General features: G+C 52.3%; 11 protein-coding genes across 11 annotated transcripts; 7 read left to right on the top strand and 4 right to left on the bottom strand.

Moving 5' to 3' along the window:
• The first annotated feature begins 190 nt into the window (after positions 1 to 190).
• Positions 191 to 2021, top strand: BDW74DRAFT_142122 (glycylpeptide N-tetradecanoyltransferase swoF). Its single transcript, XM_073722679.1, has 3 exons — positions 191 to 240; positions 295 to 1539; positions 1592 to 2021. The coding sequence occupies exons 1-3, from the start codon at positions 202 to 204 to the stop codon at positions 1787 to 1789; spliced, it is 1482 nt and encodes a 493-aa protein (XP_073589672.1). The 5' UTR covers positions 191 to 201; the 3' UTR covers positions 1790 to 2021.
• A 225-nt stretch (positions 2022 to 2246) lies between these two features.
• BDW74DRAFT_4150 (uncharacterized protein) lies at positions 2247 to 4530 on the top strand. The gene is made up of 2 exons (XM_073732730.1): positions 2247 to 2530; positions 2623 to 4530. Exons 1-2 carry the CDS (start codon positions 2485 to 2487, stop codon positions 4458 to 4460), a joined length of 1884 nt encoding a protein of 627 aa, XP_073589671.1. The 5' UTR covers positions 2247 to 2484; the 3' UTR covers positions 4461 to 4530.
• A 69-nt stretch (positions 4531 to 4599) lies between these two features.
• Positions 4600 to 6527, bottom strand: BDW74DRAFT_164653 (glycoside hydrolase family 32 protein; the record flags this gene model as incomplete). Its single annotated transcript, XM_073726292.1, has 2 exons — positions 4600 to 5009; positions 5081 to 6527. The coding sequence occupies 2 exons, from the start codon at positions 6525 to 6527 to the stop codon at positions 4600 to 4602; spliced, it is 1857 nt and encodes a 618-aa protein (XP_073589670.1).
• Positions 6528 to 6584: 57 nt separating this feature from the next.
• BDW74DRAFT_184547 (uncharacterized protein) lies at positions 6585 to 8608 on the top strand. Its single transcript, XM_073730842.1, has 2 exons — positions 6585 to 7109; positions 7168 to 8608. Exons 1-2 carry the CDS (start codon positions 6888 to 6890, stop codon positions 8527 to 8529), a joined length of 1584 nt encoding a protein of 527 aa, XP_073589669.1. The 5' UTR covers positions 6585 to 6887; the 3' UTR covers positions 8530 to 8608.
• Positions 8609 to 11009: 2401 nt separating this feature from the next.
• Positions 11010 to 12406, bottom strand: BDW74DRAFT_142116 (uncharacterized protein). Its single transcript, XM_073722678.1, has one exon. The coding sequence runs from the start codon at positions 12177 to 12179 to the stop codon at positions 11184 to 11186; it is 996 nt and encodes a 331-aa protein (XP_073589668.1). The 5' UTR covers positions 12180 to 12406; the 3' UTR covers positions 11010 to 11183.
• Positions 12407 to 12419: 13 nt separating this feature from the next.
• On the top strand, positions 12420 to 12723 carry BDW74DRAFT_142115 (uncharacterized protein). Its single transcript, XM_073722677.1, has one exon. The coding sequence runs from the start codon at positions 12446 to 12448 to the stop codon at positions 12659 to 12661; it is 216 nt and encodes a 71-aa protein (XP_073589667.1). The 5' UTR covers positions 12420 to 12445; the 3' UTR covers positions 12662 to 12723.
• Positions 12724 to 14123: 1400 nt separating this feature from the next.
• Positions 14124 to 15618, top strand: BDW74DRAFT_172397 (alpha/beta hydrolase; the record flags this gene model as incomplete). Its single annotated transcript, XM_073727526.1, has 5 exons — positions 14124 to 14233; positions 14310 to 14383; positions 14433 to 14633; positions 14688 to 15497; positions 15554 to 15618. 5 exons carry the CDS (start codon positions 14124 to 14126, stop codon positions 15616 to 15618), a joined length of 1260 nt encoding a protein of 419 aa, XP_073589666.1.
• A 255-nt stretch (positions 15619 to 15873) lies between these two features.
• On the bottom strand, positions 15874 to 18653 carry BDW74DRAFT_4117 (elongation factor G). The gene is made up of 4 exons (XM_073732721.1): positions 18420 to 18653; positions 18235 to 18346; positions 16147 to 18176; positions 15874 to 16086 (listed from the first exon to the last, which is right to left on the bottom strand). Exons 1-4 carry the CDS (start codon positions 18620 to 18622, stop codon positions 16032 to 16034), a joined length of 2400 nt encoding a protein of 799 aa, XP_073589665.1. The 5' UTR covers positions 18623 to 18653; the 3' UTR covers positions 15874 to 16031.
• A 378-nt stretch (positions 18654 to 19031) lies between these two features.
• BDW74DRAFT_142111 (LYR motif-containing protein 2) lies at positions 19032 to 19753 on the top strand. The gene is made up of 5 exons (XM_073722676.1): positions 19032 to 19171; positions 19227 to 19284; positions 19333 to 19415; positions 19464 to 19487; positions 19538 to 19753. Exons 1-5 carry the CDS (start codon positions 19097 to 19099, stop codon positions 19595 to 19597), a joined length of 300 nt encoding a protein of 99 aa, XP_073589664.1. The 5' UTR covers positions 19032 to 19096; the 3' UTR covers positions 19598 to 19753.
• A 22-nt stretch (positions 19754 to 19775) lies between these two features.
• rcf1 (respiratory supercomplex assembly factor RCF1) lies at positions 19776 to 20649 on the bottom strand. Its single transcript, XM_073722675.1, has 3 exons — positions 20525 to 20649; positions 20381 to 20451; positions 19776 to 20319 (listed from the first exon to the last, which is right to left on the bottom strand). Exons 1-3 carry the CDS (start codon positions 20560 to 20562, stop codon positions 19895 to 19897), a joined length of 534 nt encoding a protein of 177 aa, XP_073589663.1. The 5' UTR covers positions 20563 to 20649; the 3' UTR covers positions 19776 to 19894.
• Positions 20650 to 21002: 353 nt separating this feature from the next.
• Positions 21003 to 23158, top strand: BDW74DRAFT_142109 (threonine dehydratase, biosynthetic). Its single transcript, XM_073722674.1, has 3 exons — positions 21003 to 21299; positions 21364 to 21580; positions 21642 to 23158. The coding sequence occupies exons 1-3, from the start codon at positions 21114 to 21116 to the stop codon at positions 22940 to 22942; spliced, it is 1704 nt and encodes a 567-aa protein (XP_073589662.1). The 5' UTR covers positions 21003 to 21113; the 3' UTR covers positions 22943 to 23158.
• Positions 23159 to 23212: the final 54 nt, after the last annotated feature.

The raw sequence follows: 23212 nt of genomic DNA, 5'->3' as shown, positions 1-23212 counted from the left end.
CCTCGGTTCATGCTTACTATCATCATAAAGGATAAATTAGCCTCTTGAGTCTTATTGTCACGCGCCCTGGCGGTTCGCATGATCTCCGCAAGGCACAGAGGCCACCTTTGCGGTGACGTGGGGCTTGATCCTTGAAAACCTTCCGCGCCCGCTCCCGCTCCAGCTCCAGCTTCCTCCCGCATCCCTCCCACCACAACAGCAATGTCGGACTCAAAAGATAACAAGGGCAAGGCCCCTCAGGTCGGTCAATTGACTTGGATGTATACAGCATATACTCACTGATTCGGTATCCAGAAGCCCAACGATGCGGAGCAAACACCAGGCGGAAAGCTGACCCCGCAGGCGGCCGAGGCGCTGTTGGCCAACAATCCCGCCCTGAAGAACGAGTTAGGCGGACTAGATAAGGACAAGGCTGTGGAAACACTGCGCAAGATGAATATCTCCGAGCTGCTTACCGGCCTCTCTCTGACCGGTAAGAACAAGAAGGATATGGCGGCGTTCAAGTTCTGGCAGACACAACCCGTACCCCGCTTCGACGAGGCGAGCAACAGCGCTGCCGGCGGACCGATTAAGATGATTGAACCTGAGAAGGTCTCGAAGGAGCCGGATGCTTTGATTGAGGGCTTCGAGTGGACTACCCTTGACTTGACTAACGAGGATGAACTCCGGGAGCTTTGGGACTTGCTCACATACCACTACGTCGAGGATGACAATGCCATGTTCCGGTTCCGATACTCGAAGTCTTTCCTGCACTGGGCGCTCATGTCCCCTGGCTGGCGCAAAGAGTGGCACGTGGGTGTTCGTGCGACCAAGTCGCGCAAGCTGGTGGCTTCGATCTCTGGTGTCCCGACTCAGATTCGCGTTCGCGACCAAAAGATCAAGGTTACTGAGATCAACTTCCTCTGCATCCACAAGAAGCTGCGGTCCAAGCGTCTCGCGCCCGTCCTCATTAAAGAGATTACCCGCCGTTGCTACCTGAACGGTATCTACCAAGCTATCTACACTGCCGGCGTTGTTCTTCCAACACCTGTTTCCTCCTGCCGCTACTACCACCGCCCGCTCGACTGGCTGAAGCTTTACGAGGTCGGCTTCTCTCCTCTCCCCAAGGGATCTACCAAGGCTCGCCAAATCACCAAGAACCACCTTCCCAGCCACACCTCGACGCCTAACCTTCGACCCATGGAAGCTAAAGACGTTGATGCTGTCCACGATCTATTGGAGCGCTACTTGAAACTTTTCGACATGCACCAAGCGTTCACTCGCGAAGAAATTGAGCACTGGTTGGTGTACAAGGAGTCACCTCAGAAGGAGCAGGTTGTCTGGTCATATGTGGTGGAGGACCCCGAGACTCACAAGATCACGGATTTCTTTTCATTCTATAACCTCGAGTCTACAGTGATTCAACATCCCAAGCACGACTGTGTTCGCGCCGCATACCTCTACTACTACGCCACCGAGACAGCTTTCTCTAATGACCAGAAAGCCCTCAAAGACCGCCTCCTGATGCTGATGAACGACGCTTTGATCCTTGCTAAGAAGGTATGTATCATCAGTTCTGGCAAAATAATTCTTGACTAACCTGCCACTACAGGCTCAATTCGACGTATTCAACGCGCTTACTTCTCATCACAACCCTCTCTTCCTGGAGCAGCTCAAGTTCGGTGCCGGTGACGGCCAGCTCCACTTCTACCTCTACAATTACCGAACTGCTCCTATTGCAGGAGGAGTTAACGAGAAGAATCTGCCAGACGAGAAGCAGATGGGTGGTGTTGGTGTTGTCATGCTCTAGGTTCCCATACTATTTGAACGCTTCTTGTATCTACTTATGCCAGCGTTGCTTCATGAAGCCAACGAGTTTATCAGAGATATCACATGCACGTTGCCAGGACCGACTCATGGCCCAATGTAGACAGATTTGATAGTTTACGAGGTTATTTAAGGCAACCTCGGAACGTGGTCAGGACAGCCTTGCGCTTCAGTCATCCAGCTACATGTCAAGCAGAACGGCAGCTCTTCCGAGGCCACTAGAGATGAAATATGATACATCAAAAATGATCAAGTCCATTTGAACTTCCTCTAGAGTATGGAAAAAGAAGATTAAGAACGCGCGTGGAGGGTTGAGCTATGCTTACTTAACGTTCTATACTTAGTCGCATTTCCGCTTGCGGTGACGTTTCCCCAGGCCCCGGTCCAGACTCCCGTTCCCCTCAACATCAACAAACTTGCCTTATCGTACGGTTTCCATCGTTTGACCAACTCGAGAAACTCCTTTTCCCCTCACGGACCAGGCCCTCTATGTGACCGATAATCTTCCTCGACCAGTCTAAGGGCGATTGAGTTTCAGTTCACCAAACCTCGGCTTAGGTACGGCATCTATTGAAGCATCAAGCCATCACTAAGCGATCCACCATCGCAAAACTGGACCTGGCCTGGAATTGAAGCTATCATATGAGTAAATCTTGCTAGATTATCTACGTTACAAACATGGGCGCCGGACAATCGCATGAAGATGCTGCTCATGCGTCTCCAGGTCGGTGGATACCGTTTCCCGCACGTACAAAGAACTTGAAGCTGTAGTTTGCGTTTCCAACTTATTGAGACATAATGCTAATAGTATTACAGAAGAACTGAGTCTAAGACTGGCGGAGCGCTTCGCAACAAAATGCTTCACCGCGCTAGAGCTCACCCACTTCAAAGACAACTTCTTTACCCGAGCAATAGACCAGGGCGGGCTCAAGTACTGGAATGAGAAAACCCTCTCGGATTTCCTGAGCATCCCCGACCACAGTGATGCTCACTGCCCGCTTGATGCTGGGCCCGTCATCTTCCGCATGGTGTCATATCTGGGGGCGTTTCCGTTCCAAAATTCGCTCGCGCCTAGCGTTCTCACGTTTGAGGCCATGGTCAAGGTGGCCGTGCTGTTGACAGGGCGCTATGGAATAGTTCTCCGGCGCAGCCAGAAAAATAGGATCAGGCTGTTGTTTGGCAGTTTGGCAGATGTCGCAAGGAAAGAAGTTGAGAAGCCCGTGGAGAGCGAAGAAAAGGGTGAAGATGCGCCGACCTCTTCGCATGCGCGGGGATTTGATATTGATGCGCCGGCTAACGATGACTATGACGAGGATGACGGAGATGACCTCGCCCTCGCGGCACTGGAATCATTGGACGCCATCGAGGTTTTCAAGCACGACTCACGCATTGACAGGAGGGTTTATGAAGCGCGGATCTCTTTGAGTACATTTCGCCGTCTTCTAATGCTTTTGCTTGTGATCGCCCCATTAAAACCCCTCGAGGATGTTTCTATCTACACATCTGATCTGAATGAGGAGCGAATGCACTCTATCCGAGGGGAAGCAGACAGCATCATCGCAGCCTTCAAGCAAGAACCTTCTGGAGGAATCAGCTATAAAACATTCGCAGACACCATCACCTCCTCTTTCCCGTACTTGTTTGACCCATTGACACCACTATTTGAGCATCTCCTCTTTAGCAAGAATCTTGACTTCTCCCAGCATCGCGGAAACGACGCCGCTGAACCAGAATCAGAACCAGCTCCACAGCCCGTCACAGCCTCACCAGTGTCAATCACACTCCCAGGAGGCTTCGAATCAGCAATTCTAAACCCAAGCATCATATCCCATCTCTCCTTCTTCCTCCCTTCCACATCAGTCAAACAAAACCTCCTCCACGGCAACACCCGCCTCCACCCCGTCTTCTCAACCGCAGCGCACGGCTCCTCCCTAACCTCCTACTCTCACAACGTCCTCACCTGGAAATCTGGCACCCTCTTCCTCCTTTACGGACAAGACACCGACTCCGGAGAAATGCTCACAATAGGCGCTTATCTTCCGCAGCCCTGGAAATCACCGAGCGCCAGCCACAGCACGTCTAAATTCTCGACCGCTGTCCTCCCTTCCCTCTTCCAGGTATCACCACGCCATATCCTGCTACAGGGAAACCCCTCGTCGTCAATCATGGACAAGCCAAATACACCAACGGCATATTTCTCAAACCATCACGGCCTCGCGATAGGATGTCAGATCCCGCCGTCTTCACGGACGCAGAAACTGCCGCCTACGCCTCTCGGCGCTGGGAGTCTGATCGTAGACACGAGTCTCGAGTCTGCTACGTTCCACACAGTCCCTTACGGACGCGACGGCGTCTTCCTACCGCCTGGTACGGAACCAGAAAGCCTTAAACCCAAGACAACCATCGACATCTACACGATTGAGGTCTGGGGTCTTGTCCCGGATATCGAGGGTGCGTCGTCGTCGACCAGAAGCGCGGTGGAGCTTCAAAAGGCGAGCTGGGATTTTGAGGCGAGAGAAGCGGAGCGCAGGCGCCATGTCAATCTGAGTGCTGGGGCTGGCGATTCGGCTCTTGAACAGGCGAGGTGGTTGTTGGAGACGGCGGGCGTCATTGGAGATAGTAGTGGTGCAGGGAGGTCGGGAGGTAATACTTGATTGGCAAGGTTTGGTTACTGCAGTTGGTATACATATACGTCATGAGCTTCTGGTGTTGGGCTTAGGTTGTCTTGTTCGCTTATGGGATTAACTAGGCGGTATGGCGTTGTCTCTCTGGTCATTGGACTTTATTCATTTTCTAGGAACAACTCAGCCCATCCCAGACCGTGGCTTGGAGTAGCCTGGCCGAGGACCCTGGGCCTTCAGTGTCGCCATTTGCAGTAACACTGCCGTCCGTGTCCGCGAAGAACCGTATCCCAACGCAAGTAGAGTTGTTTCCTTCTCCGCTTTGGTAGATCCGAGTCGTAATTGTTGTACGGCCATTCACAAAGACCTCGAGCACACTTGTGTCAAAGATGGTGTGGATATGGAGAGGCTCTTCTGTTTCAGTTTCTCTTGCCGTTTCCTCTTCAGCGCGGATATATGTGAATAATGTATGCGGAGCGACTTCAGGGCCGTGGTTTATGTTCTTGTTATCAATGCGCGGGCGGTCCACGCAAAATATTTCAGTCAAGGGATCCCAGAATAGTATTGTTCTGGAGGTGTGGTCTAAGCGAAGATAGGGCCAATCAGTCAATCGATCAATTAAAGTGAGACGGGCCGTAGGGAAAAACACTTACTTTCATCAAGGAAAACTACCATCCCAACCCGTCCACATCTCTTCCCAACCGCGATGCTCGCATCAACCTCCCACCTCGTCGTGCTTAGCGGGACAAAACTCCCGCTTCCCTTTACATGCGCATCACCCTCGCCAGGGGTCAAATCTAGTCCCCCAAGTGTAGCCGCCCTAGCTCCTACTCGGAGCTTTTGCGCACGCTCATCAACCTCCACACCCAACGTATAAACAGTACAACTTCCTTTCCCATCTGGAACTGCTTCGACGGAAGTGATATCACCCAGTCGGGTCGTGGACCTTGCGTGCTTGACGCGATGGATCGTCTGAAGGCTCAGCACTCGCGGCGAAGAAATCATCCCACTCCATCCTTGCTCGTTTCGTGCTTCATCTGGCAGGTCTTCCTCTGTGATCCAGCCGAAGACGACTTGGCGCTGGGATACAGGGTCAAAGAAGGAGTTTGCGGCGTAGAAAAGGCCGCTGTCGAATATCCCGCTGGAAGACCACTGCATCAAGGATTTTGCTGGTGCGGTCTGGGTGTCATTTGGCTTGATGCACGTCCAGAGCTGGGAGCGCGGGATGCGTTTATCCTTTGCTGTTGGATAGTTAGGCTTCGGGTTTGGGATGCACCCCTCCACACCCATGATGAGGAAATCGCGCGACGTCCCTTCCTTGTTTGTCAGGGTAAGCAGATTGGCTACTTCCCAGTTCAGGCCAAGGTCGCCGGACCAGCGGGACGGGGTGGCATTGAGCCCGACGTCCAAGAGGATGCCAATGTATTCCCACCTATCTAAAGCGCGGCCGCTGATGGCGTAGACAAATATCGTTGGTGTATGGTTTGCTAAACCACCTGAGATAAAGCCATACAGGGCGTCCTCGCCTGCGACTTCCCGCGCTGTTCGTCGGACGTTTTCCGGCGCTGACGGCCAAGGGTATATGTACGGGTCTCTCCAGCCGTAGACCTGTAGACCGAGAGGTGGACGGGAGAGAATAGGGTTCTTCGAATGTCTTTCCCAAGTACGTCCTGCGTCACGGGAAAGCGCGATACTCAACGTTTCGCAGCCGTAGTTGTATGGAAGGGTATAGTGAATCGGGAGGCTATTGACGGAGGTGTAAAAGTAGGTGAGTGTGCCGTCTTGCTGGCCCTTGAGGTTTGTTGGCTGGAGGCATCCTGTGAAGATACCTTTGTTGTCATAAGGCGCGGATGGGGATAGACACGGTTCCTGGTCTATATTCCAGGACACTAGGTCACGCGATGTGGCGTGGCCCCAACAGATGTCGCCCCAGTCGTTGACCTTGGGGTTCCATTGGTATGCAATGTGATATTTTCCAGTGGAGGGGTCGTAGCCAGGGCCGCAGGGGTCGTTGAGCCAGTTGTTAGGGGCGAGGAGATGGAATTGCGGTCTCCACCGTCTGAATGCTGTCGTAGACGGTTTGACTTGTGGTGTAGACATGACGTCGGCCGACTTCGCGCAAGGTCAATTATGCCTCAGCCCATGTCTGAGAGAAATAATTGCGATTAAAGAACAGTCGCCCTTGATGCCGATGGCACCGGAGCCGTACCGGGGAAATCCTGGAGAAACCAGGCACAGCCCAAAGAGCGGGTCGGGAGATTGTCGGAGAAACCGAGTCTCCTTAGGGCTCGCGTGGACTGGTTTTGCGGAGAATCGGTAGCATGACTTTTACCCCGGCCGGACCAACCCCGGAAGAACCAGGAAGAAGTATTCTGACTCTGTTGACCATAAAAGGGAGGGATTCGCAGTATGACTTTGTTCGTTCCAGTATGCAACTCATGCAACTACCATTGAGCCGCCATGCCTTCGAACACCGAAAAGGACATGGCCGAAAAGCCCGCTCAGACCTGGCATGTTGACGCAGTCCAGCCGGTGGCTGAGGCAGAGACGGCCTCTTCGCCTTCGGACAAAGACGCTGTCAATGCGCTCCTGATCCTCGCGTGCATTGCCTTTGGATGTGCCTCATTTGTGTTTGGCTTTGACGACAAAGTCATCTCACCCTTGGCAGCCTTGAGCGCGTTTGTAAGGATCCCTACCCTGCTAGACTATCGATTCACCTAGCATGCATTGACAATCGCAGGTTGAAGACTTCCAAGGCCCTAACCCCGTCGACGGCTCCCTCGTCCTCACAGCACGCAACCAAAACCTGATCTTCTCCGTGCCCCTCGTCGGCTCTATCGTTGGCGGCGTCGCAGCGTCCCCCCTGAACAATTTCCTCGGCCGAAAATGGCCCCTTGTGTGTGCATATGTATTCTCCATTGGCGGCGGCTTCTTGCAGCTGTTCTCGAAGAATATTGCTCAATTCGTCTTCGGCCGGTTTCTCAATGCCATTGCTATCGGTGTCGCCAATGCAACAGCCCCGTTATACCTCTCCGAAGTCGTGCCCCCGTCCATGCGAGGTCGCAGTGTCACATCTATCAACATCCTCTCCCTTCTTGCGGGCGTCATATCCACGGTCATTGTCAACGAAACCAAGGATCTGGATGGTCACCTGCAGTACATGATTCCGCTGGCAATCCAGTGCGCCCTTCCCGCTGTGATTCTTGTCGCTACAATCCCTCTACCAGAAAGTCCGCAGTGGCTCGTCTCGAAGGGCCGCATCCACGAAGCCCATCATAATCTGCGAAAATTGCGCGGGCCCAGAATGACAGATATCGACGTTGCCGACGAACTCCGCGTGATGCAGCTCTGCGAAGAGAACGAGCGTGCTCTTTCAGCCAACGTCCGATTTTGGGAAATCTTCAATCGCGAGAACCTGCAGCGTACCCTTACCGCAGGCTCTTTCTACTCCCTCAATCAGATCTCCGGCATCATCCTCTCAACCACATATACGACGGTCTTCCTCACACAGCTCGGAGTCGGCGACGCGTTCACATTTACCGTCATTGCATCTTGCTGCACACTAGCCGGAACACTCGTTGCACCGCTGGTGATTGACCGCGTAGGCCGCCGCCCAACAGCCTTCGTTGGGATGTCCGTCCTTCTTCTCATCGACATCGCAGCCGGTGGGCTTGCCTTTAACACGAGCTCGAAATCTTTCGTGCTCGGTATCGCAGCGTTGGGTTTTATCTTCAATTTCTTTTGGGGGGCCGGCTTCTACTCGCTCTCTGCGTTGATGCCGTCTGAGATTGCAACTCCGAAACTTCGCAACCATACCATGGCGTATACGATTGCGTGCGCGCAGACAAGCGCCGTAATCACGACCTTTGCAGTACCGCAGTTGACGTCAGCGGATGCGGCGGGATTGGGTGCGAAGACATATCTGGTGTTTGCAGGGTGTATGGCCTGTATTCTTATTTTCGTGTATTTCTACATGCCTGAGACAAAGGGGAGGACGTTTGCCGAGGTTGATGAGATGTATGATGCGGGCATCCCGATGTGGAAGTGGCGCGATTACAAGACTGCGACAGTGGCGAGGATCGGTGGGAAAGAGGAAGCTTGATGTATGTAGGTTATACTATCGTAGTATCCCATGAACTGTCACCCTGGAAGCCCAGGGTTGTAAGATGCGTCTGGTAATGCCCCAAGTATGGATGATTTCCTCCCCGCAAAGTCCGTAGCAGCTTTAGATAATTGTTGGCGAGAACTCGTATGGTGTCTTCGGGGCCTGTAACTGGATTTTGCACTGTCACGAGAGCACTAGTCGCAATGTTGTATAGTTTTTCAATCTGGTTTGTCATTAGTATCACGAAGTATATAGGAGCGGTTTGCTCACGATTCCTATTCCATGAGCCTCAATCGCACTAATTCTCAGCACCCGGCATAATCTCAACGCGCGATTCGCATTCTCAATGGCGTAGCCGAAGCCGAGCTGCCGACAATCTGATCCGGGTTCAATATGTAGTAATCCATGAGTAAAGCATAGGTTCCATAACCGGTCTTGCACCCATTTCTGCGTGAGGAGGATATCCGCGCATTGTGTTTCGGACAGAAAGTCGCGCAGGGCCCTTGATTCGCTTAGTTCTCTTGATACGTTTTGCCCAAGGCTCTCTGTGTCTTCCTCCTGGTGGTCATGGTCCGAATCTGGAAAATCGAAATGATCGCTCCTTATGCCGCTGTACCGAGTGACATCGCTCACTCTAGCCAGGTTATGATATATACCCAGCGCCTTGGCCTCGGTGAGGACCTGACACCTCCCGTTACCAGACGAAACATCGCATCGAGCGTTCCAGCAGATGAGTATATCTTCGTCAATGGCGTCGAATAGCTCCATTAGCAGCGACAAGCCCATCATTCCCGCGGCGTCCTTTTCCGTGTGCACGATTATCCCCGAAACGACGCGCTGAGTTGCGTTTCGGATTTCGTCTGCCGCGCGGATGATGTCTGATGGGCGGCCGGTGAAGCTTATAGGGTGTTGGCGTTGAAGGGCGTATGCTCTATATTGAGCCATTTAGTAATTCTTGTTGTACGGTTTTTTCCGCAGGGATTCGGCCAGCATACCTTTCTGTCACAGATAAAACTAGATACGTCCGTAACCATTGCCCCTTTTCCTCCGTTGAGCATTCTGCATAGGTAGCTGGATTATTCAGACCCATTGTCGAGGCTAGATCGATCGCCTCTCGGAGCCGGAGTCTCGCTGCATTGTGCTGATTACTTCCGAATAGGTACCCAAACAAGAAGAAACTTGTCAGAACAGCTTCTATCGAAGGGTGCTCGCCAAAGTCAGAGGACGTGCGCATCCTTGTTGCCTCATTGACTAAGATTTTTGCTTGATCAGACCGCGAGGAAGATGTCGGTCGTTCACTGATGTCTATTGGTTGTGTTAATGAAAAAGCGCAAAGAGCCAATATCATGGCACCGAATTGGGGATTGCGGTGGTGTTCTTGTTGGACAATCTCTGTAAAGAGCAGAGATCTGTTTAGTACAGGGAGGGTAGGGTGGAGACGGTCAAAGTAGACATCTATCCAAGGGATAAGGCTCGTTTCGTGGATGTAGGATGGCCAGAATTCGGCGGACACGCTGAGCACGTTGTCGCTCTGAATACTGGGATCCATGTTCCCTGGTAAGAAGGGAAGTTGGTTGCTGACTTCGATATTGATACTGTCATCAATTATTGGTGGCAGCGTCTCTTTGACGAGAATATTGCTCCCCTGGAAACCGAACAATGAACAAGTTTGAGAGCTGAAAGTGTCTGGAAGCCAGTACTCCATATCAGGCCCGCCCCATGAGGTTCCATGAGTATCGCTCATAAGACCAGTATACCCATGGTTGAGAGGATTCTCGGTACGATGGCCATTGTTCAGCCCGGCTATCGTCTGCGGCACCTCGAGGTTAGACAGAGCAGGAACAGCCTCGGCATTACGTCCATCAGAATGCATTGCTCTCAACTGCTCCTGTTGCTCTTTGATCTGCTTGACCCTGCTACGTAATGTCAGCTAGGTGTTTTCCCAGCGCAGAGCAGAGATTAACATACCGAGCAGGTGGGCCTCGTTTTTTCTGCGGTTGGAGGAAGGTGCAGTCGAACCCAAGGGACACGCACAGCTCACATGGACGCGACAGGCTACACTGAACAAACTTTCAGTAGCTTATTCGATTATCGGACAGTTGAAATCCAAGCTCACCCTTGTCTTACGGAGCCTGCAAGAATCGCAGGCTCTCGTGGCACATTTCGGCCCGGGCTGCGAGCTGCCACTGCGGGCTCGGCGGGACGAAGGGGGCATTTCAACCGAGTGGCAGGCTTATCAAACAGATGCAATACTGTCAGTCAAACCATCAGTATTTCGTTCTGGACCACGATATGCTGTGAGAACAGGAGAAGTAAAGGAAAGTCCGGAGTAAATCCGGGGCGCGATCGCTTGGCGTTGGAGCCAAGATTCCCGGCCAGAGACAGCTTGGATAGCCCTTACCTCTGGAAGGGAGTCTGGTTTGGAATTTGGTTGGCTTCTCAAAATTAAGGTAATAGGATGACTCTATATCTGGACAGACGAGGTATGGACGTATTGGAAAACTGTCCAGCCTTACGAGGGGTGAAGCCAGCGTAAGAGATGGCCCAGTCCGCGGCGCAAAGTTCCAACGGAAGGTATGTTTCAACATGTGTGGGGTATTGTTATTCTTAATTGTGGATTGGGATAAAGTTTCCAGTAGAATTTAGCCAAATCATATACCCCAGGAGACAAGCCCAGTCGGTGGTCCATAAAAGTCCTTAAGCTCCTCTTCTTCCTCGTCATCCTCCACATTCCGATCGGTATTCTCAGCATCGGAATCATCTCCAACTGTCCTCGCCTTCGACAGCTTACTGCGCCCGAGTGACCCTGAGATAGGCGTGCCTTTCCTATTACTGTCGATTTCCGATTCATGGTCTTCAATGGGTTGCTCACGAGGGAGCTGGTAAGCGAGAAATCCGTCGGGAGCTCGCTCGGCGCGATCCATGACGTCGTTCATGTACTTGCGTACTTCTTCCTGTGGCTTCACGACCCGTGCTAGTGGCTCGAGGTTCTTTGGGTTTGAGCTGTAGATGCGGAAGGTGATGGGCTGGTAGTATTCTTTCAGGTTTGATCTCTTGTCATCAGCTGGTTTTGCGTCTGGAGCAGGTTTGGCAGTGTTAGCGGGCTGTGCGGCCTTCTGGTCGCCCTGGTTGCTTTGTTTCGAGTCTGTAGTTGAGTCTTTAGTTTCCGCGGGTTGCGAGGTGTCATTGTTTTTCAGGCCGAAATCACCCTCCTTAGCTTTATCTTTCTCCTTGCTTTTGTCCGCCTTCTTCGATTTCGGAGCCGACTTCCCCTTCGCTCGAGATGGAACGGCATCTGTGGCAGTCTCGAGGGGAAATGGAGTGTTAGGGTCAATCTTCCGAACCAGCAAGAAAGAAGCAAGAACAATGGTACCGCCAGAAAGCCATTCCAGAATGGTGTTCTCTGGAAACAAGTACCGATCTCCCGATCCCGCGTGGCCCGACGTGCTGCTGCCGTACGGTGTCAGAGGAGAGGTGAATTCGAATACCACTGATTTGTAATTCAGTCTCGGGGGAGGTGGTGGTTTCTGAGGTGTTGCACGGTAATATGGAGCCGGAGAGCCATACTGCGGCGGCCGAGACTGAATTGGCTGACCCTGGAAAGGTGGCTGCTGATATTGATACTGCGGGCCTGGTCGATGGCCCATTGCCGGTTGTTGTTGGGGCGGAGGAGGCGCTGCCTGCGCGGCAGGGTTTTGCTGTGAGCCCGGACCAACATTCGGGCTTGAGACACGGTGTGCTGGCGCTGGCGCGGTTGCACCTGCATTGGGTTCTTGTTTCACTTGAGAGCCTGTAGTTGTGGGCTGTGACGGGGGTACTTGACGGTTCTGCGAAGAAGCTGCCTGATTTTGGGCCGTACCATTAGAGTGTGGAGACTTCGGAATTTGTACTTCAACACGAGGCCGTGGCTGAGATGATTGTTGCGACTGGGCCTGCGGCGCGGGGGTTTGCTGTCCCTGTTGTGAAGACTGCGGTTGAGGAGTTGCCGGCGGCGGCTGCGAAGGTGTTTGCTGAACCACTTGCGCCGGTGGTTGCGGCGGCCGGGGCTGTTGTGCTGGTGTGGGAGTGGCTGGTTGTTGCTGTTGCTGCTGTTGTTGACGGCGTTGCTGTTGCTCCCGTGCCCTTATGATGGCATTCAATTCATCAATATGAGCTTGAAAAGTGCGCAGTTGTTCTTGCGTGGCATTCGTCGAGGCGACCAGCCTCATTAAAGCTTTCAATTCGGGGTCCTGTGCCGCCCTCGTGGCAAGCATCTGAATGACAGGGTCCGGGTTCGGCTTCGGTGGTTGGGCCAGAGGGTTCTGGTTAGTGGCAGGACGCTGCTGTGCGGACTGAGGTCCAGGCGGGCGATGAGGAGTTTGGTTGCTCGGTGTTTTCGCGGGTTGCGGAGGCGGCCGACCGTGCTGATAGCCCTGCTGAGACTGCGGGGTACCATGGGAGGCTTGAGGTGGGTGCGGCCGCTGGTTCGGCGCAGATTGTGGCGTCTGAGGATATGGGTGGTATTGCTGGAAGTTGTTTGGATGACCATAATGGACCATTGGCCGTTGAGTTGGGGTGTATTGGACTGGCGGCGGCGCGTTGGGATCTTTGACGGTATACAGCATCGCGTCGAAAAGATGAGGCCCAACCACAATATTGCACGGTCCAACTTTGGACATCGACTCCTTAGGTGGATTTTTGCCCTCAAGCTGGTCTCTCTTCGTCTTCTTGGGCTTGGTCCAATAACGCTCGAGGATACCGTCGCTCAGCCATTTCTTCTTCGAACGTTCTAGGGAGGCGAGAAGAACCGCACTACCATACCGTGAGCATTTGTCATGTACCAAGAGTGTTGATCGTAACCGACGATACTATGGGGTATACCTTTCCGCGATCGATTGGTATTCCTTGAGCGAGAGGTCCGCAGGCTGCGCCGAAGGGATAGTCGGAAGAGGCTCCCCATCCTTGATCTTCGTCGGAAGGGGTGGCTCGACAGGCTCGGGGGCCAAATTAGAGATGGGAGCAGGCGACGAGACAGTAGTGGGAGTGGAGGTCTTTCTCCTGGTCGCGTGTTGAGATTGTGCCGGGGATGATGCTCGTGTGGTCGCTTCGGAGACCCGTCGCTTCGCCGCGGGTTCGCGACGTTCACGGGCGGAGAGTCGGCGTTTCTCGGCCATGGATGGCGATTCAGGAGGGATGATCAAGAGTTACGCCGATGCAGAAGCCCCTCGAAGAGATGGAGGGCATGTCGCAGAAAAGTAATGGGAGAGTTGCGGAGTCGGAGATGGCTCAGACAAAAAGACAAGAGGATCACAAGCTTGAAGCCTCAGGCCCCAAGGCACCAACCGGTATCTACTTTATCTCATCTCCATCATCTTCACTCAGCCTAATCTTGGATATCAGTTGATTCAATCCTGAATATTGTTTGAAGGATACTTGACGATTTATCAATGACGGCTATTGCGCAGTGATCTGCCCCTATTATACGTCCTACCTACTATTTGCTCAAGTATGTACATGAGATGCATTGGCTTCGTCTTACACTTCAAACCACAGGGGAACGAATTCTTAGTTTCAGGTCCATTTGCTTACAGTGCATCAGGAGCCCACCGAGCATGGTTGAGCTCAACCCCCTCCTACGTAAGGCCTACTGGTCGTTGGCAGCTGCCGGCCTTATCTATGTGGGCATTGTCTATTCCCTGACGTACCCAGTTGTCCAAAGATTGTACGATGATAGCATCTATTGAGCTTCCTATCCAGCGCAACATGCGCAGCTAACTTGTTGCTCCCGTGGGAATTAGCGCACTCTATGCTAACCAGATAAACCCTGCCCTGTGGGAGGACGTTAATCTGGTAGAATCGTTTGGGTTCCTAAGTATGTTGCGTACTTCATCATAAAAGCCCAGTAACTGATTCCAAAACAGAAACACAAGTTCAGCCGTTCAACCTCGTCACGCCTGATAACGAGACCATCTATGGCTGGCATCTCCTTCCTCTTCATCTTTGCCGAGAACATGAAGCGGAGCTAGATGTAGAGAAGCCAGCTGGCCCTGCGCATGACTATACCTTAACCCCAGCATTCAAGCTTCTAGCCAATGACTCAAATGCCAGGGTAGTAGTGAGCTGTAAGTACCTGGATCCGAGATCATGGATCGGCCGCGATTAACCAACAATTCCAGTCCACGGCAACGCCGCCCACATTGGATCTGCCCAACGACCAGAAACATACCGCATGCTCCTGGGCCTGTCAACCCTAGAAAACCCCGTCCACGTCTTCGCAATCGACTACCGTGGCTTTGGGATATCCACAGGAACACCCACAGAAGAGGGCCTGATCACCGACGGCGTTACGCTGCTGAACTTCCTCACATCATCCCCACTTAACATCCCGCCCTCCCGCATTGCAATCGTCGGCCAAAGCCTCGGAACAGCCGTCAGCGCCGCAGTAGCAGAGCGCTTCGCATTCGGCTCGCCAGACCCAACCGCCATCCAACCAGCCCTCAAAGACCCCGAACCCTTCGCCGGCATCGTCCTCCTAGCTTCCTTCAGCGACCTTCCCAACCTGATTGAGTCTTACAGCCTCAAGGGTCTTACACCCCCCATCCTCTCCCCGCTGCGCGGGTACCCGCGCGTCCAGAACTGGGCACGGAGCCACATTCTAGACAAGTGGGATACAGCCGGACGAGTCGCGCGACTGACAGGCGCTAACAGCAGCCTGGCTGAGGCGAACCCTGCATATGTGGAGAAGGGCCTCGATCTAGCCATAATCCACGCGAAGAACGATGTGGAGATCCCCTGGATCGAGGGGAGGCGTGTCTGGGCGGCTGCGACGAGTCAAGTACAGTGGCAGAAATATGCTACTGGGTCCCTGACGTATGAGAAGAGGGATGCTGATAATGGACCGAATGAGGTGCTTATCTGGGAGAATAGGTCTGGGAAGGGTGACGGCGCGGTCAAGAGGGTACGGTGGGAGAGGGTTGCGTATGGAGGTATGTTGCCCTTATCTAACTCTTTCGGTGCGTTGATGGTTAACATTATGTGGCAGGCCATAATCGCGTTGCTACATTCTCTACCGCGGCTCTTGCTGTGCTGAGAGCCTTCGAAGAGTAGCTGTAATACTATTTGGATATACATACCTCGTTTTGTTGGACATAATACATCTGTGAATTAGTGAAAATATTTCGAAATAAAGCATATGAGCAATCATAAGAGTTTGCTATCAGATGAGAGGAGAATAAATTCATGAGATTAGTATATACAACTTGGTAACAGTAACGGAAATGACCCTGCTTTTATCCTAGATTATCGCCGAAAAAAAAGCCAAAACTGGCGCCGATATGATGTTAAAACATGAGACGAAGACAAGACAAGCTCGCAGGGTCGGTCTATATCGCAGAGTAGATAATACATAATTCCAAACTATGGAAGAGAAATTCATCAAACGCCTTCATCTAACGCCCCTTTCTGCCAAGAGAAGAGGGAGGGAGGTATGTGCATAGAAGAGCCGAGATAGAATTCCCAGCTTACTTTTTGTGCCTGTCGGCCTGGGCCTGCAGGTACTTCTTGATGAGCTCTCTCCTGTAAAAGGTTCAGTTAGTAAAGCGGATTCTTAGTAAATTATGAGACGGGGAAACATACTGCTCCTGAGGAGGCGCCTTTTCGTAGTGGCTGAACTCCATGGTGTATTCACCTTTTCCTTGGGTGGCAGCACGGAGATGAGAACTGAAGCCGAACATGCCGTTCAGACTGCAGTCAGCGTAGACGGTGAACTCGTCAACACCGACCTCGGAGTCGTTGATGGTAGCACCACGCTTGTTCAGGAGACCAATAACATCACCCTGGAACTCGCCGGGGGCGGTGACAACAGTCTTCATCATAGGCTCGAGGACGGCGGGGTTACCCTCCTGGAAAGCCTTGCGGAAGGCCTGCTGGGTAGCGTTCTTGAAAGCCATTTCAGACGAATCTGTCATGTGGGTAGCACCGTCGTTGATAACCATCTTGGTTCCAAGAACCTTGTGACCGATGAGAGGACCCTTCTCACAAGAGAGATGGAATCCCTTTTCACAGGCGAAGATGAACTTCTCGGAAATACTTCCACCAACAATCTGCTCTTCGAAGTTGTTCTCCTCAAGCTTGCCGGTAGGCTCCATCCATCCAACAACACGGGCGTAGTCTCCAGGACCTCCGGATTGCTTCTTCAGCAGATGGTCAAACTCGACACGCTGGGTGATGGTCTCACGGTAGGCGACCTGAGGAGGTCCAGTCTCACAGTCGACACGGTACTCGCGACGCATACGCTCGACGTAGATGTCAAGGTGGAGCTCACCCATACCGGAGATGATGGTTTGCTCACTCTCAGTGTCGAATGACACACGGAATGTGGGATCCTCTCTCTGGAAACGGGCCATGGCCTTGGAGAAATTGGCGTAGTCCTTGCTGTGCTTCGGCTTGATAGACAACGAGATGACCGGCTCCGGAACGAACATTGAAGACATGGTGTAGCCGAGCTGACCATCAGTGAACGAGTCACCGGAAGCACACTCAACACCAAACACGGCGCAGATCTCACCAGCTCCGATCTCGGACACGTCCTCCATTTCGTTGGAGTGCATGCGGACGATACGGGGAATTCTGACCTTCTTGTCTGTACGGGCGTTGAAAACGTAAGAACCCTTCCGGAGGGTTCCTTGGTAAACACGAATGTAGGTCAACTGTCCAAAGCTGCTCTCTTCCAGCTTGAAGGCAAGACAGACCAATGGCAACGAGTTGTATGGAACAAGCTTGACTAGGGCTTCGCTGCGCTTCTTATCGAGAGCGGTGTTTTGCACCTCAGATGGGTTGGGCAGGTAGTCGATGACACCGTCCAACATCGGCTGCACTGACTTGTTCGCCAGCGCGGAGCCCATGAAGACAGGGGTGAACTTCAAACCGATAGTCGCCCGGCGAATAGCATCCTTGATTTGCTTCTCGGTAGGCTCCTCCTCGTTCAGGAAAATCTCCGCCATGTCATCATCAACGTCCGCGAGGGTCTCGATAAGCATCCTCCTCCTCTCCTCTGCAAGTTCCTTCACCTTCTCCGGGATCTCATCCTTGATAACGATACTCTCACCGCTATCGCCCTGGTTGTATATGGCCTTCATGCGCACCAAATCAACAACACCCTCGAACTCGTCCTCAGCTCCGATGGGAACCTGAACAGCAGCAGCGGGGAGCTTGAGCTTGGAGTTGATCTGGTCAACAGACTTGAATGGGTTGGCACCCATACGATCCATCTTGTTCACGAAGGAAATACGGGGGACATTGTAGCGTCTCATTTGTCGGTCGACGGTGATGGTCTGCGATTGGACACCGGAGACGGCGCAGAGAATCATGACAGCACCATCGAGAACACGTAGCGCTCTTTCCACCTCGATGGTAAAATCAATGTGTCCAGGGGTATCGATCAGGTTCATGTGGTATTTCTGGTCCTTGCCATCCTCGTCCTTCTTGACCCAGTCACAGAATGTAGCGGCAGACTGAATGGTGATACCCTTCTCACGTTCCAGGTCCATGGAATCCATCTTGGCGCCAACACTGTCACGGCCTCGAACCTCGTGAATTGCTCCAATACGACCCGTGTAGAAGAGGACTCGCTCGGTACATGTCGTCTTACCACTGTCGATGTGCGCCTAGGAAATCCAATTAGTGTGCAACACTCGTTTGACCATGAGTAGTGGCGGAACGTACAGCGATACCAATGTTGCGGACTCGACCGAGCCTCGCGGCCTCGACGGGATCGAGGTTCTGGATGATTGCCTCTTGTGATAGAGAGTCCGGCGTTTGCGCGGCAGCTTCCAAGCTGTTCGATCGGGAAAAAAAAGGTGTTAGCAAACAATTAGACGAGCAAAGTATCCATAATAAACAAAACTTACACAGCTGCAGCAGTACCGGACGCATTTCTGATCTGCTGGTAACGCCTGGTCAGGACCGACTGGCAACCCGGGGTCGCGGACCGGAGAGCGGCCGTGGACGCGCATCGTGTGCTGAGGAAGGTCTGGGACTGAAGCTTGACAGGAGTCCTGGTCAATCCAGCGACAGCTCGGTATGGCAACCGCGCAAGAGAAGGACACCTCATGATTGCCAGCTGATCACACCAGGGATTGGCCGAGTTGATGCTTGACTGTCCAGTCTGGATCTCCGTCCCTGCTCCGAATAAATTTTGGGGACCGAGCCAGGAACCAGTCACGTGCTGCATAGATCCGTAAACACTCGGAGCCCATTCGTCAAGTCGCGGTGGTAGCAATCGTATGATCTTGACTTCACTTTTGAACCATATCAATGCTCTCTAGCCTTACAGGTTCATCTATAAAACTGCTTTAAGTGATCTAACTGGACCAGGGTCTGTAGTAGGCTCCTTCATGATTGTATGTAATCAATTACTGTATATGACAAACCGTAACGATCCCCGTCTATCACCGCCTTCATGGCGCCACCCATCTTCTCGAGGCATACTTAGTATAGAACTCTCAAAGATATCTCTCATTTCTGAATTGATGATATCCGGATAGCTTCGCATCCAGCGGTAGCTACCGTGGTATGATTCATTCAAATGCTGGCGTCACTCAAATTGTTCGCTGAAGTCCGGCCGTCTAAGCTGAGGAAGCCTACGATTAGCCTGGACCATGTGAGTTTGATATACGGCGATTATAGTTGAGCTCATTGCGCTGATTGAAAACTAGTTTATCCAACGGCAGCGGGTCATCGCGCTGTGGCGTGAAATCGTTAGGGCACTGAATAGTTAGTGATGCTACATCCCATAGCTATCGGATGCTTATTTAAGAGAAGAAATCCCAAGCTCCCCAACTCGGAGTGAGCTGCGCGATTATGCTCGCGCTGAATTTGAGCGTCATCGAAATGTCACTGATTTGGTTGGTTTCCATTTGCTCGTACTTTATCAGGATGCTGACAGTGTACAGCAACATATACGATACTTGGTATCGGTAAGAGAAGCTCTGTACTCTCCTAGAATGCTATACTTACAAATTCTCAGACTGGTAAATCCGAGTTTGACATGATGAGGCGGTATATCGACGAACAAGCTGCCGCTTGAGGCCTGCCTCTAAATGCACAGTCGAGACTAGCTTCCAAAGGCAAGCATGGAGCTCGGACTGCCGCGCTTTATACCATCTATGCAGTCGAGGGCATATGGAATGGCCGCAGCAGCTACAATTGGGCCCATCGGATAGAAGCGCTTCTTATTATATAGCCATGATATACTACGAACAATATTAGAGAATAGATTGACATGGATTAACTTTCAGAAGCATATGTACATTCCCAAACGCCTTTGATATAGGGAATTAACTTAGTAATACAGAAGGTCGAACAAATGTGCCTCCTCCGCAGCTTACTGTCGCCGCGAAACAAGTTCCCTCACAGCGTCCAAAACTCCAAATCTCTTCTCATCGGCAGGCTCAAGAGAGGAGCGGGTTGCATCGTGTTCGACGAGAGCCGGCTTCTTGCTCGCGTCCTTTGCCGCGGCTTCAATAGCAGCATGGCGCTCCCTCCACTCCTTATCTTCCTTGTCTCGAATCTCCAACTCACGCAGCCATGCGTCTCTCTTCTCTTGACCCTTCCGCACCTCGAGTGCCTGCTCAAATTCTCTCCGCTGAGTGCGCTCGGTCCTATAGTACAATCCTCCAGCGACCACGGCGAAGAGCGTAAGTCCTTGGGCGTAGATACGGGCGCGGAACATGCGGTTCATCTCAACGGAGTCGCCAGCCTTCATTGACCGGTAAGCGCGCCAAAGCGCATAACTAGTAGCAGCACATCCTAGGATCCGAGCGTGGTCAGAACCGGTTCTTTCTGATCTGTACCGAACTCCCCTACTTACCGACTGGAACCCATGGCTCCTCCTTGAACCTGCGTCCAAACTTCTGAAGCGGAGTTTCCTCCTCAAATTGGCTAGGAAATGTTCATTAGAATATATCCTCGGCATTGTTTCGCGGGTTTGGGTTGTTGGTTTGCGGGGACGTACTCGTGACCGTCAAAGGATGATGGGAGAGGTTCGCTCATGGTTGCGGTTCGATATAATACTGACGGCGATATCCCGGGTATAGCACAAGCCAACGGTAGTGAGTACTCAGAATGCGATGCTGGCTGAATGGTGTAGTAACTGATGTAGTGACGTTGGGAGCGATATCTTCATCTACGGCAGTTTCCGTTAATTACAACGACGTATCAGTTTGTATGATACCGGGCGGAGGTATACAAAAGTCTCCCCGCAAACCCCAATTACAATCCAAAACCCATTGGTAGTTTCTAGGAAGAAATCATCATGTAGAGACTTCTGCGTATCATCACAACTCGCTTTCGGAGTCATAGCATACTCCGTGCCAGCTGGAGAATAAGTCCCTTTTAGGAAGGTAGGGCTCAGATGGAGGGCTGATGACTCCCGCGCCGATCGCGGACCTGGAATTTTTCTGACTCCGCCAAAGAAGAAAGTCCGACTGGAGCGGGTCACAAGAATCCCCTCCATTTCCTCCGCAACTGTCTGATAACCTTGATTCTCTTGCTTCTCGTCCTAATTACTTGTTGAGGAGAAACTGTGAAGCAACCCCCTAGAAATGGCTGATCAAGCGTCTTCGAACGGCGCAGCGACGCCGTCTTCCGCGAAACTGAGCAACCTGGCTCTGACCGAGTACTCCGCTATCCCTACGCCCACCTCGGAGAAGGAGGAATACAAGGGTCCCGACAGTCCGCCGTCGTGGGATATCCCCGCCGCCTTCCTGCTTCCCAATGACTACCCGGATGTAAAGACCCGTCTTCTGCTGCGTGCCTAATTCACCTCATCGCTAACACAATAGTTATTTATAGTATCTCAAACTCATCCTGACTTCCCGCGTCTACGAGATCACCACAGAGTCTCCGCTACACCATGCCATCAATCTCAGCAACCGGATGGAGTGCCGAGTGCTCCTCAAGCGGGAGGACATGCTTCCTGTGTTCAGCTTTAAGCTCCGCGGAGCATACAACAAGATGGCTCACCTTACCGATGAGCAGCGGTGGAAAGGCGTGATTGCATGCTCTGCAGGTGAGAAGGGTCTTGCGCAGGCGCAGTCATATGATCAAGCTCTAATATTTCTATCGTACAGGCAATCATGCTCAGGGTGTCGCGTATTCTGCTCGCAAACTAAAAATTCCCGCGACCATTGTCATGCCTTCCGGCACCCCAGCCATCAAGCACTTGAACGTCGCTCAACTCGGTGGTACCGTTGTCCTTCACGGAAACGATTTTGACGCTGCCAAAGAGGAGGCCCACCGCCGTGAAAAACAACACGGCCTTACCAGCATTCCTCCTTTCGACGATCCGTACGTTATCGCTGGACAGGGAACTATTGGTATGGAGATTCTGCGCCAGGCAAACCTGGACAAGCTTGAAGCTGTGTTTTGCGCTGTTGGCGGGGGAGGCCTTATCTCTGGCGTCGGCGTCTACATCAAGCGCATTGCACCGCACGTTAAGGTCATTGGCGTGGAGACACACGATGCCAACGCGATGGCTCAGTCACTCGGAGAAGGTTCCCGTGTGCTCTTGAACGAAGTCGGTCTTTTCGCAGATGGAGCTGCAGTCAAGAGTGTGGGATCTGAATGTTGGCGCGTGGCCCGCGATGTCATTGACGAGGTTATCTTGGTTTCCACTGACGAGACATGCGCTGCGATCAAGGATGCATTTGAAGATACACGGTCGATCATCGAACCTGCGGGCGCCCTGGCTATCGCAGGTCTGAAGAAATATGTCGCAAAGTACCCTAGCCCTAACACCAGCCGTGAACTGGTTGCAATCACCTCTGGAGCGAACATGGACTTTGACAGGCTGCGATTTGTTGCGGAACGTGCGGCCCTGGGCGAGAAGAAGGAAGCTCTCCTGAGTGTCAAGATCCCCGAACAGCCTGGTGCTTTTGCCAAGTTGATGGAAGTCGTCCTGCCTCACGCCGTCACCGCGTTCAACTACCGATATGCGGATGAGAAGTCCGCTGACGTCCTTATGGGCATCTCTCTGTCCGCTTCGACCGGTCAAGACGACTTGGCTAAGATTATCGCGGAATTAAGCAGAAATGGTATGGAGTCAAAGGACCTTAGTGATGATGAACTTGCCAAACGGCACGTGCGCTTCTTGGTCGGCGGACGTAGCGAAGTCAAGGATGAGCGTCTGTTCATGTTCGAGTTCCCTGAACGTCCCGGAGCGCTCGCAAATTTCCTCCGGACGCTTCGTCCAAGCCAGAACATCTCTTTGTTCCACTACCGGAATTACGGCGGCGATGTTGGCAAGGTTCTGGCTGCTATCCAGTGCCCGGAATCCGAAAAGGAAGATTTGGAAGCTTTCCTCCGAGACCTGGGGTATCCCTTTACCGAGGAGACCCAATCCGAGACATATCAGACTTTCCTTCGCCGTTAAGATACCTTTAATATATGCGGTTTAGAGTCATGCCTTGCACAACTATACAGAGCGAAATACTTGGCGTTCGGACTGGATTGGGGTTGGGTCAGTTAATGCTTTTGCTTTCTTATGCGTATGTGCATTCATTGTTATAACTTTTAGACCTTCAGTTCATGAGCCTTGATTGCTATACCAAAAGAGTCATAGATCAATTTCAGCACTCTCTTTTGATGATCTTCCTTTACTCTTTTGACCTGAAATAACAGTATGGGGCCATTTATGAGATGC

This window comes from Aspergillus multicolor, assembly GCF_047715735.1.
Source record: "Aspergillus multicolor strain CBS 133.54 unplaced genomic scaffold BDW74scaffold_1, whole genome shotgun sequence".
In the NCBI taxonomy this organism is placed as follows: domain Eukaryota; kingdom Fungi; phylum Ascomycota; class Eurotiomycetes; order Eurotiales; family Aspergillaceae; genus Aspergillus; species Aspergillus multicolor.
This window is presented reverse-complemented; position numbering and strand designations above follow the sequence as displayed.

Excerpts from the sequence above, each read along its gene's own strand:
- BDW74DRAFT_142122 (XM_073722679.1), top strand. The coding sequence starts at position 202 with ATGTCGGACTCAAAAGATAACAAGGGCAAGGCCCCTCAG. Across the intron at positions 241-294 it reads ACAAGGGCAAGGCCCCTCAG|AAGCCCAACGATGCGGAGCA; the intron begins GTCGGTCAATTG and ends TTCGGTATCCAG. Across the intron at positions 1,540-1,591 it reads CTTTGATCCTTGCTAAGAAG|GCTCAATTCGACGTATTCAA; the intron begins GTATGTATCATC and ends CTGCCACTACAG.
- BDW74DRAFT_142116 (XM_073722678.1), bottom strand. The coding sequence starts at position 12,179 with ATGGGCCATCGACCAGGCCCGCAGTATCAATATCAGCAGCCACCTTTC.
- rcf1 (XM_073722675.1), bottom strand. The coding sequence starts at position 20,562 with ATGAGCGAACCTCTCCCATCATCCTTTGACGGTCACGA. Across the intron at positions 20,452-20,524 it reads TCATCCTTTGACGGTCACGA|CCAATTTGAGGAGGAAACTC; the intron begins GTACGTCCCCGC and ends AACATTTCCTAG. Across the intron at positions 20,320-20,380 it reads GGAGCCATGGGTTCCAGTCG|GATGTGCTGCTACTAGTTAT; the intron begins GTAAGTAGGGGA and ends CTCGGATCCTAG.
- BDW74DRAFT_142115 (XM_073722677.1), top strand. The coding sequence starts at position 12,446 with ATGATTGTTGCGACTGGGCCTGCGGCGCGGGGGTTTGCTGTCCCTGTT.
- BDW74DRAFT_142109 (XM_073722674.1), top strand. The coding sequence starts at position 21,114 with ATGGCTGATCAAGCGTCTTCGAACGGCGCAGCGACGCCGTCTTCCGCG. Across the intron at positions 21,300-21,363 it reads TTCCCAATGACTACCCGGAT|TATCTCAAACTCATCCTGAC; the intron begins GTAAAGACCCGT and ends AGTTATTTATAG. Across the intron at positions 21,581-21,641 it reads CGTGATTGCATGCTCTGCAG|GCAATCATGCTCAGGGTGTC; the intron begins GTGAGAAGGGTC and ends TCTATCGTACAG.
- BDW74DRAFT_184547 (XM_073730842.1), top strand. The coding sequence starts at position 6,888 with ATGCCTTCGAACACCGAAAAGGACATGGCCGAAAAGCCCGCTCAGACC. Across the intron at positions 7,110-7,167 it reads TGGCAGCCTTGAGCGCGTTT|GTTGAAGACTTCCAAGGCCC; the intron begins GTAAGGATCCCT and ends TGACAATCGCAG.
- BDW74DRAFT_4150 (XM_073732730.1), top strand. The coding sequence starts at position 2,485 with ATGGGCGCCGGACAATCGCATGAAGATGCTGCTCATGCGTCTCCAG. Across the intron at positions 2,531-2,622 it reads TGCTGCTCATGCGTCTCCAG|AAGAACTGAGTCTAAGACTG; the intron begins GTCGGTGGATAC and ends ATAGTATTACAG.
- BDW74DRAFT_142111 (XM_073722676.1), top strand. The coding sequence starts at position 19,097 with ATGCTGGCGTCACTCAAATTGTTCGCTGAAGTCCGGCCGTCTAAGCTG. Across the intron at positions 19,172-19,226 it reads CTACGATTAGCCTGGACCAT|TTTATCCAACGGCAGCGGGT; the intron begins GTGAGTTTGATA and ends ATTGAAAACTAG. Across the intron at positions 19,488-19,537 it reads ATATACGATACTTGGTATCG|ACTGGTAAATCCGAGTTTGA; the intron begins GTAAGAGAAGCT and ends ACAAATTCTCAG.
- BDW74DRAFT_4117 (XM_073732721.1), bottom strand. The coding sequence starts at position 18,622 with ATGAGGTGTCCTTCTCTTGCGCGGTTGCCATACCGAGCTGTCGCTGGA. Across the intron at positions 18,347-18,419 it reads TCCGGTACTGCTGCAGCTGT|CTTGGAAGCTGCCGCGCAAA; the intron begins GTAAGTTTTGTT and ends CCGATCGAACAG. Across the intron at positions 16,087-16,146 it reads AAGGCGCCTCCTCAGGAGCA|GAGAGAGCTCATCAAGAAGT; the intron begins GTATGTTTCCCC and ends AACCTTTTACAG.